Here is a 12,766-nt window from a genome sequence, read left to right as displayed (position 1 = left end):
TTTTTTTTTTTAACTGAAGTACAGTTGACACATCATGTTCCGTTAGGTTCAGGTGTATGGCCTAGTGATTCCACAAGTGTTTTATACTCCACTCAGCTCAAGTAGAGCCACCATCTGGCACCCTACGGTGTTACTATGATACCCCTGGCTATGTTCCCTATGCTGTGCCCTTTATTCCCTGGAAGAGAGGATGGAGGGCAGACTCGCCCTGCCTGCATCCAGGGCTCTGGTACCTTACACATCCTCATCTGATGAACCTCCGCAGTGGGGCTGGGTCTGGCCCTTCTTGTTGCCCAGGTACATACAGACATGACCTGACTGGTCATACGATTTGCAGGTCATACCTGGAACGGATGCCGACGTGACTGTTGGAACCTCCGTGTTAGCAGCCGAGGAGGCCCCGGTGGAGGAAGCAGAGGCGGAGAAAGCAGTTCTTCCTCCTGGCGAAGGAGCAGGTGTAGAGGAGGCCAGGCCTGAAACTGAAGCCACACAGGCCGTAGATGGTGACAGATCTCAACTGGAAGAAGCAGAGGCAGTAGCCCCTCCGGTAAGTGTCCCCGGGAGGGGGGTGGGTGGAAGGCTGTTTACTGGTTAGTGCTGGTAACAAGTCTGGGCACAGAACAGGTTTGTGGCCATTGTGTGGTACCCTGCTTTACCACTATATATATATATATACTATATATATATATAATAGTATATGTATGCGCACTCATAATAGTATATATATGCACTCATGCGTATATACATAACGTACAATTTTATGTATTTTAAATTTATTTTATTTATGTATATTACTTGTATTATTTATTATTATTTGTGTATTTGCTTATGAGATTCTCAGCAAGAGTGGGCCTGGCTTTCTCTGTGTCAGTGTCGCGAGGTCCACACAGGCCCCTAGTGATGGAGAAAAAGAATAAACCTTGGACGATGTACAAGTGAGGTGGAGGGAGGAAGAGAATGTGACCAGATGATGGGGTTGTTGTATGGATGACCTGAGAAAATGCTTAGCCCAGTGCCAGGCACACGAGGAGAACCCAATATCCATAGTTAAATCCTATCATTATTTGTGGTATTTAGGGGTCGTTATTATCACTAGAGTGCCCACAAATTCACCAGTAGGTGCTTCTTTCTCCAAAAGCATATCCCATTTGCACGTTCAAGAGGCCAACAGGTCATTAAACACACACACGAAGTTGCCGGATTAGCTCCAGCTCCTTCCTTCTTCAGAGAAGTCTTCAAAGTCAACAAATCCGTATATTCCATGATGTGTGTGTGTGTGTGGGGGGGGGGCACACAGCAAGGACCACCCTTCTAAACCCCATGCTCGGTCTAGATTCCAGAACATAACAATGACAAGTGGGCTCTCAGTGTTATGCTTTTCCTTTGTCCTGATTAGTTTACTCATAAGAAATTTCCCCCAAATCTCTCCAGGGTTATTCAAAGCTTGAAACTAAATGATCCCTTTCATCCCACTGGAAAAACAGCGGGTAGTATTGGTATTTGGAGAAATAACTCAACTGTATGTTCCATTTGTTCCTGAGATTTTCTTGTCATGATGCCAGAAGTGTTTTTATATGATATTGTTAGACTTGTTGAAAAAGCGCATTATTTTCTCCAAATTGAAAAATGGAAGTGTTTAAGCCCGCTGGTATCTGAGGGAATATAGAACTTGATCTGAGAGGCAGTAAACATCTCCAGACTTCCACCATGCTAGGGAAATTTGTCTCCTCGCTCATCTTTGTTACAAAATAAGACGGAGATCTCAACCCTTTGGTTCTGCTCCCTGCAAGAGTGGAGCATCCTCAGAGTGGTTGGTGGGCACTGTCATCCCTCCAGCTGTAACGGCAGCGTGGGCTCTCACGGTGATCCGCAAGCAGAGCAGACGGAGATTTTCTCCCAACACAAGCCAGATCTGTCCTAACAACATGGTTGCTGGCTCTTCAGGAGTCCCCTGGGCTTCTGGGACGAAGGCGATCACAGGAGGTTAAATGTCAGCTTCGGGCAGTGAAAGTATTCAGTGGGACAAGAGAGTGGTCCATGGCAACGATGAGGCCTTTGCTGGAAGCACTTCAGGATTGTCTCTCCACCCCGACAGGTCTCCCCCTCCCTCCCTGCAGCCTCCCAGCCTTCTTCCCAATTTCCACAGAAACCCCACTCTTCACAAACTGCCTTGACTGCTCAAGGATGCAGAAAGAGTCCTAAGGGTTTCTATCTCCAGAGAGCTAGGAGGGCGGCTGGGTCAGGAGGAAGGTCCTGCAAGGCTTGAGGCCCAAAGGTTTGGGCCAGGTTTGGGGAACGGCGGACGTTTTGCTGAATGGAGGAGGTGGGGAAAGTGGGAGCCACGGAGGGTGGGTTGGCGATAGAAGCAGCCCATGGCACCCTTGAGGACACAGAAGTCTTTCTTCCCAGCCCCTGCTCAGCACCCCCACATTTGTCTTCCTCCAGGAGAAGGTCATCCCTTCGGTCGTCATAGAGCCCGCCTCCAACAATGAAGGGGAGGGAGACCACGAAGCACCAGCAGGTGCAGAGTCCATGGAGACCCCCGCTGCCGCCGCTCCTCCCGGCCCCACCAGTGAGCTACCGGAGCTGGCCCCAGAGCCCAAGGCGGGGGAGGACTCCCAGCCGCTGCCCTCTGCTCTGGCTGCGAGCGAGGAGTCTCTGGAAGTGCCTCCCGGCTTCCTCTACAAGGTCTTGCCATTTGTTATTGTTTGTGTTTTGTTCAGTTTGTTTTTTTTTTTAATATTTTCCTGAATCTAGTATGCACCTCATGTTGCTGTGAGTTTTTTGTTTTTGTTTTTGTTTTTTTGCATTTAAAAAATTTTACTTAAATTCAACTAATTAACGTATAATGCATTATTGGTTTGAGAGGTAGGGTTTGGGGATTCATCAGTTGTATACAACACCCACTGCTCATTAATTACACCATGTGCTCTCCTTAATGCCCATCACCCAGTTACCCCATCCCCCCAGCCACCTCCCCCTCAGCCACCCTCAAGCGTGTTTCCTATTATTAAGTCTCTTATGGTTTGCTTCCCTCTCTGATTTTATCTTGTTTTATTTTTCCCTCTCTTCCCCCATGATCCTCTGTTTTGTTTCTTAAATTCCACATATGAGTGAGATCATATAATAATTGTCTTTCTCTGATTGACTTATTTCAATTAGCCTAATACCCTCTAGTTCCATCCACACTGTTTTCATCTGGTGGCCCTTTGTCCGTCCTCTGCTTTGAGGTGCTTTTGCTGGAACCTCTGGTTTTTGGATGTTTACTTCTGCATTTTGCAGTATGTATTCTTTCTCTGTACTGCTGTCCCCACATCACATTGTAAAATGGCAAGATTTCCGGGCTGCTGCACAAGCAGCAATGACAGTAATGACTTTCCATTGTTCAGCAATCCATAAAGTTTGCCACAGGACAAACGATATGTCCCTTGGTAGTGAGTGGGTGAAATCTGCCCCCCCCCCCCCCCCGAGTGGCCTCCAATGCTCCTCTCAGAGCCTTGTGAGTCCCTTCAGCCCTGGGCTCAGACCTCAGGAATCTTCAGTGTGTGCACCTGCTCCTGGGCTGGATTATACACCAGCCAGCCTGCCTGGGCCCACCCCGGTTTCCCTCCCTAAGTGCAGTGTGGCCTGAGGAACATCACTCCTCTCTCTTCAGTTTCTCAGCAGAAGAGTGAGTTGGGGAATCAGTCATTTCCAGCTCTGACATTTTACGATTCTACATGCAAAATACACATTTTAATAGCCAATCGCTTAATCCTCAGGGGTCAGGGCTGAGGGGAGGGACATGGGGGAAATAACCCATCCCTGATGGAGTAGTTGCTCAAGCTGGGTAAGTATGTGGGTTATTAGACTGTCCTTTCTACTTTTGTTTTTGAAAGTTTCTTACCAAATTTTAAAGAAATCTTTAAAAAAAAGGGTTAAAAGGGATAAGGGGGAAAGGACAGGTATTGTTTAAGGGTATAAACTTGCAGTGAGTAGTAGGTAAGTCCTAGAGATCCAATGCACAGCATAGTGAATATAGACAACAATATTGTATCATAATCATCAAACTTACTCAGAGACTAGATCTTAATTATTCCAACCTTTCTTTCTAACCTCTGGTAGGAAGAAATGATAATTATGTAACATGATGGAGGTGCTCAGTGTTGGAGCAATGGAATCCTATTACAGTGTATACATGTATCAAATTACCATGCTGTGCAACTTTAATTTGCACATTGATGTTTAAATTTTGTTTATTTAATTAAATAATCTCTACACCCAAGGTAAGGCTCAAACTCACAACCCCAAGATCAAGAGTCGCATGCGATTCCTCCTGAGCCGGCCAGGCACCCCAAATATGTTCTAGTTTTTTTTTTTTTTAAAGAAAGAAAAGAAACAGATTGGCTTGGTTTAAAAGGTAAGATAGGGAAGGAAGTTTATAAAGGAATTGATCACTGGGTTTAATTAAATAGTAATTCCCATGTAACATGGGAAGTGATGACTTTTTCCAACTATTTTTTAAAATGTTATATGTACAATTTTATTTTTATTTCATTTTTTTGAGGAGGGGCGTTGGAGAAGGGGTAGAGAGAAAGGGAGAGAGAACCTTAAGCAGCCTCTGTGCTCAGTGTGGAGCCCAACCCGAGGTGCACTCTCACCACCCTGAGATCGTGACCTGAGAGCCAAAATCAAGAGTCTGATGCTTAACAACTGTGCCACCAGGCACCCCTGATTTTTCCAGTTATTAATTACTTGACAGAAGTGGAGTTAGAGGAACTTTCTTCTAGGCACTTCTATTTTTAGTTCAAGTTTAAAGATGGACAATAATAAAGTATCAGTGATAGTGAAATGTAAATACCTAACAAAAATATGATGAATTAAAATTTAATTAGTGTGCAGTACACAATTTCAACTCTTGCAGAAGGCATTGCATTGCTAAACATACATTCAAATTGTCTCAGTGTCAGTCTTCAAACATTGAATGTTTTAAGGAAACACGACTTCCTTTCTATGTTTAGAGGCCTTCTCCCTTGGGATATGCAAGGATCATTGTCTTTTTTGTTCAGCTTGGAGAGGCTTCAAGCCTACCAGTCCCAGCTGATAATCTGGCTAGGAGACTTCAGTGTTACATTTCCTTTTCTTTTTAAAATGAGTAAACTCTTTTAAAATCTTTTGCAGGTGGAAACACTGCACGATTTCGAGGCAGCAAATTCTGATGAACTGACCCTGCAAAGGGGTGACGTGGTGTTGGTGGTCCCCTCAGATTCAGAAGCTGACCAGGTAAAGAGTGAGACAGAAAGGTTCTCCGGGCTCTCTTGTTGTTTTTCTGAGCATCATTGGGACACAGTGACCAACTGAAAACATTTCTATTTTCTGATATGCTACAAAGCAGCTCTCAGAAAAGGGCTTAGGCCTGATGAGCACAGGACATGGCTAACTTTTTCTCATTAGGAGATCTCTTTTGGGGATACTATTGCATTGTTTCTTTTTGATACAAAGAGATGATCATTGCTTACTTTGCACCCACTTTTTAGGGATGTGTCTCTGAAACGCAGTCTTTAGGAAACGTAGCCACTAGATGTACTTAAAATCCCTTTGAAAAGTGTGGAGATTGACCAGGAAAGAACATGAAGGAAATTCCTGGGGATGGAACCATTTTCTCTCTGAATAGGGGTGTGGATTACATGTGTGTACCCATTTGTCAGCAGTCACTAAACTACACTTAAATGATATTTGCATTACCCAGGATTTAAATTATACCTCAGTTTTAAAAGTCTTAAAATGAATCACCTTTGAGTGTAGTTTTCTAATGTGAAGATGCTGAATATTCCATTTTGTTCTTATTCATAGGATTTGTGAGCCTCTAAATAGTATGCAAAATGTGTAAATGTGCCTAATAACAGGTTTTTTTCTGGAGAGAAGAGCTATAATCTCCATAATATTCTCAAGGAGATTTCTGAGCTTTCTCCTCCCAAAATAAAGTCACTACTTTAGAGGTTAAGGCTGTCTTCCCATGCCCCACATTTTGTCTTTCTCTTGATGATACACTTACCAAGATAGAGTAGTTTCTGCGTCAAAGTCTCTACTGCAATAAAATTAGAGATCAGTAACAACAATAATAGCTTTAACAGCTCTAAATATTTAAAAAATTTCAAAATATACTTCTGAATAATCTAGATCAAAGAAATCACAGTGTAAATTTAAAAAAAAATACTTCCTAGTGATCATCGAGTTCTAAGTTTTCAGCCTAAGAAAATAAAAAATGATCACATTAAGTCCAAAACACACAGAAGGAAGAAATAATAAAAATAAATTCACAAATTAATCCACTAAAAAGATACACAATGGAGAAAATGAGTAAGTCAGGAAGTTAGTTCTTTGAAAGGATTAATAAAATTGTTAAAACCTCAGATATACTCTTCAAGGCACAAAGTAGCAAAACATTAATTACCAGTATCAGGCAAAAGTGTCTACATATCTCAAAATCATTAAAAACTCCATCATATAAACTCACATTTTTTTGCATTAACTGTAAGTTGTTTTAAAGACATTAAGAGCAAAAAAGCTAGTCTTATGTCTACCAACGTGTTTATCATTTCCTGGACTCTTCCTGGTTCTTCCTATGGATCTGAAGTTTCTATCTGGTCTCATGTCCTTTCTATATGAAAAATTTTTCTATTTCTTTTTAAATACTATTCTTCAGAGTGCTTTGGCTTTTTCCTTTTTTTTTTTAAAGATTTTATTTTTCAGTAATCTCTACACTCTGCGTGGGGCTTGAACTCACAATGCTGAGATCAAGAATCCCAGGCTCTGAGCCGGCCAGGCACCACTGCCTGAAAAATTTTCTTTACTAATTCCTACAGTGCTTATCTGCTGGCAATAAATACTCTTAGCTTCTGTTTACCGAAAATGTCTTTATTCACCTTCATTTTTAAAAAGATTTTATTTATTTATTTGAGAGAGAGAGAGAGCACGAGCAGGGGGAGTGGCAGAGGGAGAGGGAGAAGCAGACTCCCTGCTCAGCGGGGTTCAATCCCAGGACCCTGGGATCATGACCTGAGCCAAAGGCAGGTCCCCACCCAGGGTCCTCATTCATCTTCATTTTTAAAGATATTTCCCAAGACAAAGAATTCTGAGTTGACTTTTTTCTTTCAACTCTTTAAAGATATTTTTCCATTGTTTTCTGTTTTCTGCTCAGCTGCTATTTGTTTAACATTGTTTCTGGGTATCCACTGTGACTTTGTCCCTGACTAATTTTAAGACTTTTTCTGTATCGTGGCACCTGGGTGGCTCAATGAGCCTTCAGCCCAGGGTGGGATCCTGGAGTCCTGGGATCGAGTCCCACATCGGGCTCCCTTGCAGGGAGCCTGCTTCTCCCTCTGCCTAGGTCTCTGCCTCTCTCTCTCTCTCTGTGTGTGTGTGTGTGTCTCTCATGAATAAATAAATAAAATCTTAAAAAAATTTCTCTATATGTTTGGTTTTCATCAGTTCAACGTAATGTGCTTAGATCTTGGGGCTTTTTTTTGTATTTTCATTCTTGGGGTTCACTGAAGTGCTTAGATTTGTAACCTGATCTTTTCAGTTAATTTGGAAGACTTTCAGCTCATATTTCTTAAATTCTGTGCTGCCTCATTCTTTCCCCTCTTTTAATGATTCCCTAATTACATACCTGTTGGACTCATTGATGTCAAAGACGGTTCTTTTTTTGTTCAATGTTTATTTCTTTTTGGATCATTTCTTCTGATTTGTCCTCAATTGCAGTGACAACTTTTTTCTGGTTGTGGAAAGCTTATCCAGCGACTTTTTCATTTTGGATGCTATGCTTACACAATTCTATAACGATCATGTGGGTTTTTTTTTTAATTTAGTTGCCATTTCTTTCCTGAGATTTCCCATCTATTCTTTCACTATTGCCGTCTTTTGGTGGCAGGTACTTACATATTTGTAATAGCCGCGTTAATTTCTTACCGCTAATCCCAAAAAACTAGCCCATCTCAGCACACATTTACATCAGTTGCCTTTTATCTGCGGGGGCTGTGTTCCTCTTTATTCTCATATCTATAGTAATTTTTTGTTATTAATACCGGACACATTGTAGAGTCTGGATTCTATTTTCTATCTCTGAAGCTTGCCCCCGCCCCCGTAGGAGACATGGAAGTTACTAGATAATTAGCTTGAATCTGTAGAGCTATTTGTTTTATACTTTGTTAGGGTGATTCTGCTTCAATTTTGCCTTGACTTTTAGGATGAGTTCTTAGTCCTGAGACATCTTTTACTTCCGAAAATGGCCCTTCTGGGATTTTAGTAGAAATCCTGAAGCCTCCTAACTTGGTGGGACTCAGACTCTGGACTCCGCCTCCCCTCCATGGGCAGGGCTTAAATTTCTTCTTAGCTTTCCGGCCTTTCTCCCAGACTTCTTGGGGGAGCTCCTGTATATTCACAGACTATGGGAGAAGCTCAGGATTTTAGGGAAGTTTCGCATATTTGGGAACCTGCCTTTGTACATCTCTTCTTTTTGGGGTACCCCCCTTAAAAATACAGGGGAAGCCCTCCACTCCTCCTTTGAATGCCCTGCATCACAGAGACTGAGGATAATCCTCAGGAGGAAAGCCTTATTAGCTCGGATCTCACCCAGTACAATTTCCTACTTTAGGGGATTAAATATTCTCCAGTTTTTGCTGGCTTTGGGTCACTGCTGGTGCCTTCAAATAGTTGTTATATATATCAATTCTATTACTTGTAACAATCCCATTGTATAAACTTTAGATTATATATTTTACGTCATTTCCATATATAAGTAGTTGCATATATGCATACATATGTATATAGAGATACATATAAATATATATTCTAGTGTTAGTAATAGTTCTGTGCAGAAGCATTTATCTGATATAAACTATTTTGCCACTGCCAGAACTGTAAATCTTTCTTCTACCACATATTTTAAGCAGTTTAAATCTAATTTTCCCTATTTGCCTCAGCTAGGGATTGATCTTGGCCAGTCCTTTTCACTTTACTATAAATTGTATTTCAGAATATACATGTTAGAATGTATCTTGATTCTGAGTTTGTGCCAGTTCTTAACTTATTTTCTTTATTGAAACCATTTTAAATGCATGACTCGACTCCAGTAGATTTTTCACTCATTGTAAATAAAGTCAAATGCAGACACTTGTGGGGGAAAATATGGCCTTTTAGATGCTTGCTGAAGGTTCAGAAAAAAATTAGTTATCATCTTTTACTTTAAGTATAGCTTCGCCCTTCACAAATATAACATCATAATTTTAAAGAGGACACTCTTACTCCTAGCTAGGATCATTATCAGTCATTTTATTGAGTCATCTTTTTCTTTTTTTTTTTTTCCACTTTCAAAAATTGGCCTGTCTAAATGCTTATATTGCTTGTCTATATAACAGCATCAATTTATAGTCTCAGATTACATCAAGAGGGAATGTATTCAGCTTCTTTATTTAATTTTGGAGACCTCATTTTATCTGATGTACTTGAATTCTGTTGGGAATTGCTTCAGATTAAATCTGGCCATCCCTCATCCTAAGTGGGATCTCTTTCATGTATTGGTTAACATAATAAAGACAAGTCATTTCCCACTAGTTTTGCATTATACGGCCTGTAAGGTTTGTGCTGCTCCTTCCACTCACGTTTTCCAACTAGGCTCTGCTTATCTGCAAAAGGCCAAGGGCAAATACCAGCCTCCATTCTATGGCTTCATTTCTATGATGATGCTCCTATAAGATAGACCAACGTTTATGAGGAATAATTTATAAAGAGTATATAAAGAATATATGATGTTTCCAGCAAGAGTATCATGACAACATACTGCCTTGTAGTTCATATAAACTTGAAAAATGGGATATTATAAATGCAACAACATACACAATGGCAAGAGCAGGTACCCAGATCTAGCAGTTATTATTTGCTGTGCTTTGGGTGTGGTGGTTTATTCGGGTCACATGATGTGAGCTGGGGGCACAGAGTTCTTTCTTATAAGCAAGTGGTTTGGGATGGAATATGAGACCTTCCAATGGCTTTGCACTATATTCTGACCTGGGTCCTTAAGTCACTTCTTCATTATGACCCACAGGGTAGGGAGCGTTCTTGGGCGTGACATATATTCAAATGGTTAGCATTCTAATTCTTTTCCTTAAGAACTCATTTCATAATCCAGTTAATGAGCTGTACTTTACACAAAATTATACTATTTGTATTAATGTTTAGTTAGCTTGCCCAGATTCAAATGTTTATTGTTATTTATCTTTTTCCACCTAACAACTTCTTTGGGACAAGCCTTCCCACTGACCTGTCCCAGCACATTGGTTTATATATCATGTAACATACCGGTGCAGGATCACAACACTAAATTATTTTGTTAACTGTTGGCAATGCAGATTTTTCCAGTAGTTCCTTGGACCTTGAAAGCTTTCTCTTTGTCTTGCAGGATGCGGGCTGGCTGGTAGGAGTGAAGGAATCAGACTGGCTTCAGTACAGAGACCTTGCCACCTACAAAGGCCTCTTTCCAGAGAACTTCACCCGACGCCTGGATTAGGGCCAAAAACATATCGTAGAAGGAGCCTGGTTATTGGGTGTTTAATCCTTCCTGAAAACCCGAAGAGTTCACTTTTGCTATTACACTTTTAATGATTTACAGGCTGGTGCCAGACAAAGCTTGGAAAGATAGATCAATGGAGCATGTGTGCAAAAAAAAAAAAAAAAAAAAAAAAGAGAGAGAAAGAGAGAAAAAGTAAATTACAGAAAACTCACTGGTTCCCACGTTATCTGTAACTGGTTTATTTGTGCTTTGTCCAAGCTGTGGAGACTCTTGTACTTGATCCCCTCCCACCAGTTCTAAAGTAGCTTTCTCCAGACCAGAACCTTAATTTCTCTGCCCCGATTGTATGGTCCTGAGTGGCTGCCCTGCGGAAGACGTGATGAATTATCCTGTAGTACGAGATTATCTGCTGCCCCTGCACAGGTGTGAGCACGTGCGCTCTCCCTCTTTCGAGTTTACTGTGTTGACTAAACTGCTGCACACGTTTTCAGTGTTCTTTTCCAACACCTCTCTCTATGTATATGGACACCCAGTGACACATGCTCGTTCCCATTGCTCCCGGATCTATGTGTATGCACAGTGCTACATATGCATAGCAGCTTCCTCTCGTCCCATTGTAGCTCTTTGCCTCTGGAGTGTCATTGATACATGCATCGCTCTTGCTCTGTCTGGCATTACAGTTCCAGTTTTGCCTCCGGGCAAAACCAGCCATCCCATTGCCAAAACAGTTGACAGTATCTGTGTTTTGTAAAGTGCATTTTTCAGGATGCAATGACCAATAGCATGTCAGGGCTGCTGTCCCTTTGGCAAAAGCAGAGCCTCGCTGTGTAGGTCCAGCTGCTGTGGCTGGAGGTAAGCTAGGTGGGATGAGCAGCTATGTAGTGTTAACAAACTTCTGCCTTTCTACGATTGGCTGGTTCATGGGGTGTAAAAAAATCCACCCCCAGAAAACACTATTAAAAAAAAAAGCTCCTATTTCCAACTCTTTATATTTATGCAACTCATCTTCACAGATTGTCCTAAAATAAGATAGGTGATGTATGCTGTATCCACAAATCATCTGTAACAGTTATGTTTTCAGTGCTGTGTCATTCCAAATAAACCTTTGGTAATCTCCAGCAATTACCCTAATTCCTTCTGCGGAGTCGTTTGTCTTGGAAAGCTTGGTCCAGTCGGATGCACGACTTGAAACAGTGTACGTTGGAGTTGTTATTTGTGCAGAAATATGCTTGTTCCTGTGGGTTATGCTCCATAACCCGCCTCCCTTCCCCGAAACCCATCCTCCCAGTCATTGCTGGTCACTCGGCGGGCCCAGCTGCCCAGCAATCACTACAGCACAAATAACAGCTGTGGAAGGAGGCCCCTGGTAGGTGCCGGCTATGACCGTCTGTGTATCACCGAAAATCTGATGGCCTTCATAATCAGCAGTTTCCTCTCCCACCAGCTCATTTTTTTGGTCACTTTTCTTTCTGACATGTGTATACTTGCAGGTAACGCCGAAACAATTAGATCACCTGGAATAGAAAACTCAATGCACTGGGCCACTGTTTATAGAAGAGAATTCTTTTTTTTTTTTTTTTTAAGATTTTTATTTGTCAGAGAGCAGAAGCAGGGGGAGCAGCAGAAGGAGAGGGAGACGCCCAGCTGAGCAGGGAGCCTGACACTGGGCTCAACCCCAGGACCCCGGGATCATGACCTGAGCAAAAGCAGAAGCTTACCTAGCTGAGCCACCCAGGTGTCCCCTAGAGGAGAATTCTTAAAACAATATCTTTCGTTCAATTTACTCTCTTCTGCCGGTATAATCCTGTACACAATGTAACCTGGTCAAGAATGGGCATTATTAGACTTCTGAATTTGATATGTGTTTCAGACTCGTGGCGCCAGTTCTCCTGGTGGATTCCTGACTTTCAGGTTTCTTAATAGGGAAATAGCTGTTATCAACCCAGTATTTTTCCAGGGGCCAATTGATAGGGAAGTTGGATCATCACGAATGCTACTTTAGTGCAAGAAAACAACAAGCAGGGCCTGGGGCATAGCTAGTAATTCAATAAACAAATTGCAGCAATGTAAGACTGATAGTAGGAAGCCGCTCCTGCCGTTGGAGTGCGTGGGAGAGGTTAACGATGAGACTGAATTTTCAGTTCTTGTCATAAAATGCACCTGATGTTCTTGAAACACAATTGCTGCCTCTCCTGGAACAGCTACTCTGAAATCCCT

General features: G+C 41.8%; 1 protein-coding gene across 4 annotated transcripts in view; it reads left to right on the top strand.

The window, feature by feature from the left end:
* The window catches only part of AMPH (amphiphysin), a 220,300-nt gene extending 208,620 nt beyond the window's left edge, over positions 1 to 11,680 (top strand). For all 4 annotated transcript variants that reach the window (XM_072760037.1, XM_072760034.1, XM_072760036.1 and 1 more), the window contains 4 exons: positions 338 to 547; positions 2,446 to 2,688; positions 5,161 to 5,262; positions 10,439 to 11,680. In XM_072760037.1, the coding sequence (XP_072616138.1) occupies positions 338 to 547; positions 2,446 to 2,688; positions 5,161 to 5,262; positions 10,439 to 10,546 (663 nt within the window). In that variant the 3' untranslated portion in view covers positions 10,547 to 11,680. The remainder of the gene's footprint in view (positions 1 to 337; positions 548 to 2,445; positions 2,689 to 5,160; positions 5,263 to 10,438) is intronic.
* Positions 11,681 to 12,766: the final 1,086 nt, after the last annotated feature.

Source organism: Vulpes vulpes, chromosome 5, assembly GCF_048418805.1.
Source record: "Vulpes vulpes isolate BD-2025 chromosome 5, VulVul3, whole genome shotgun sequence".
Classification (NCBI taxonomy): domain Eukaryota; kingdom Metazoa; phylum Chordata; class Mammalia; order Carnivora; family Canidae; genus Vulpes; species Vulpes vulpes.
The sequence above is the reverse complement of the archived record's forward strand: the minus strand, read 5'-3'. Positions and strand labels throughout refer to the sequence as shown.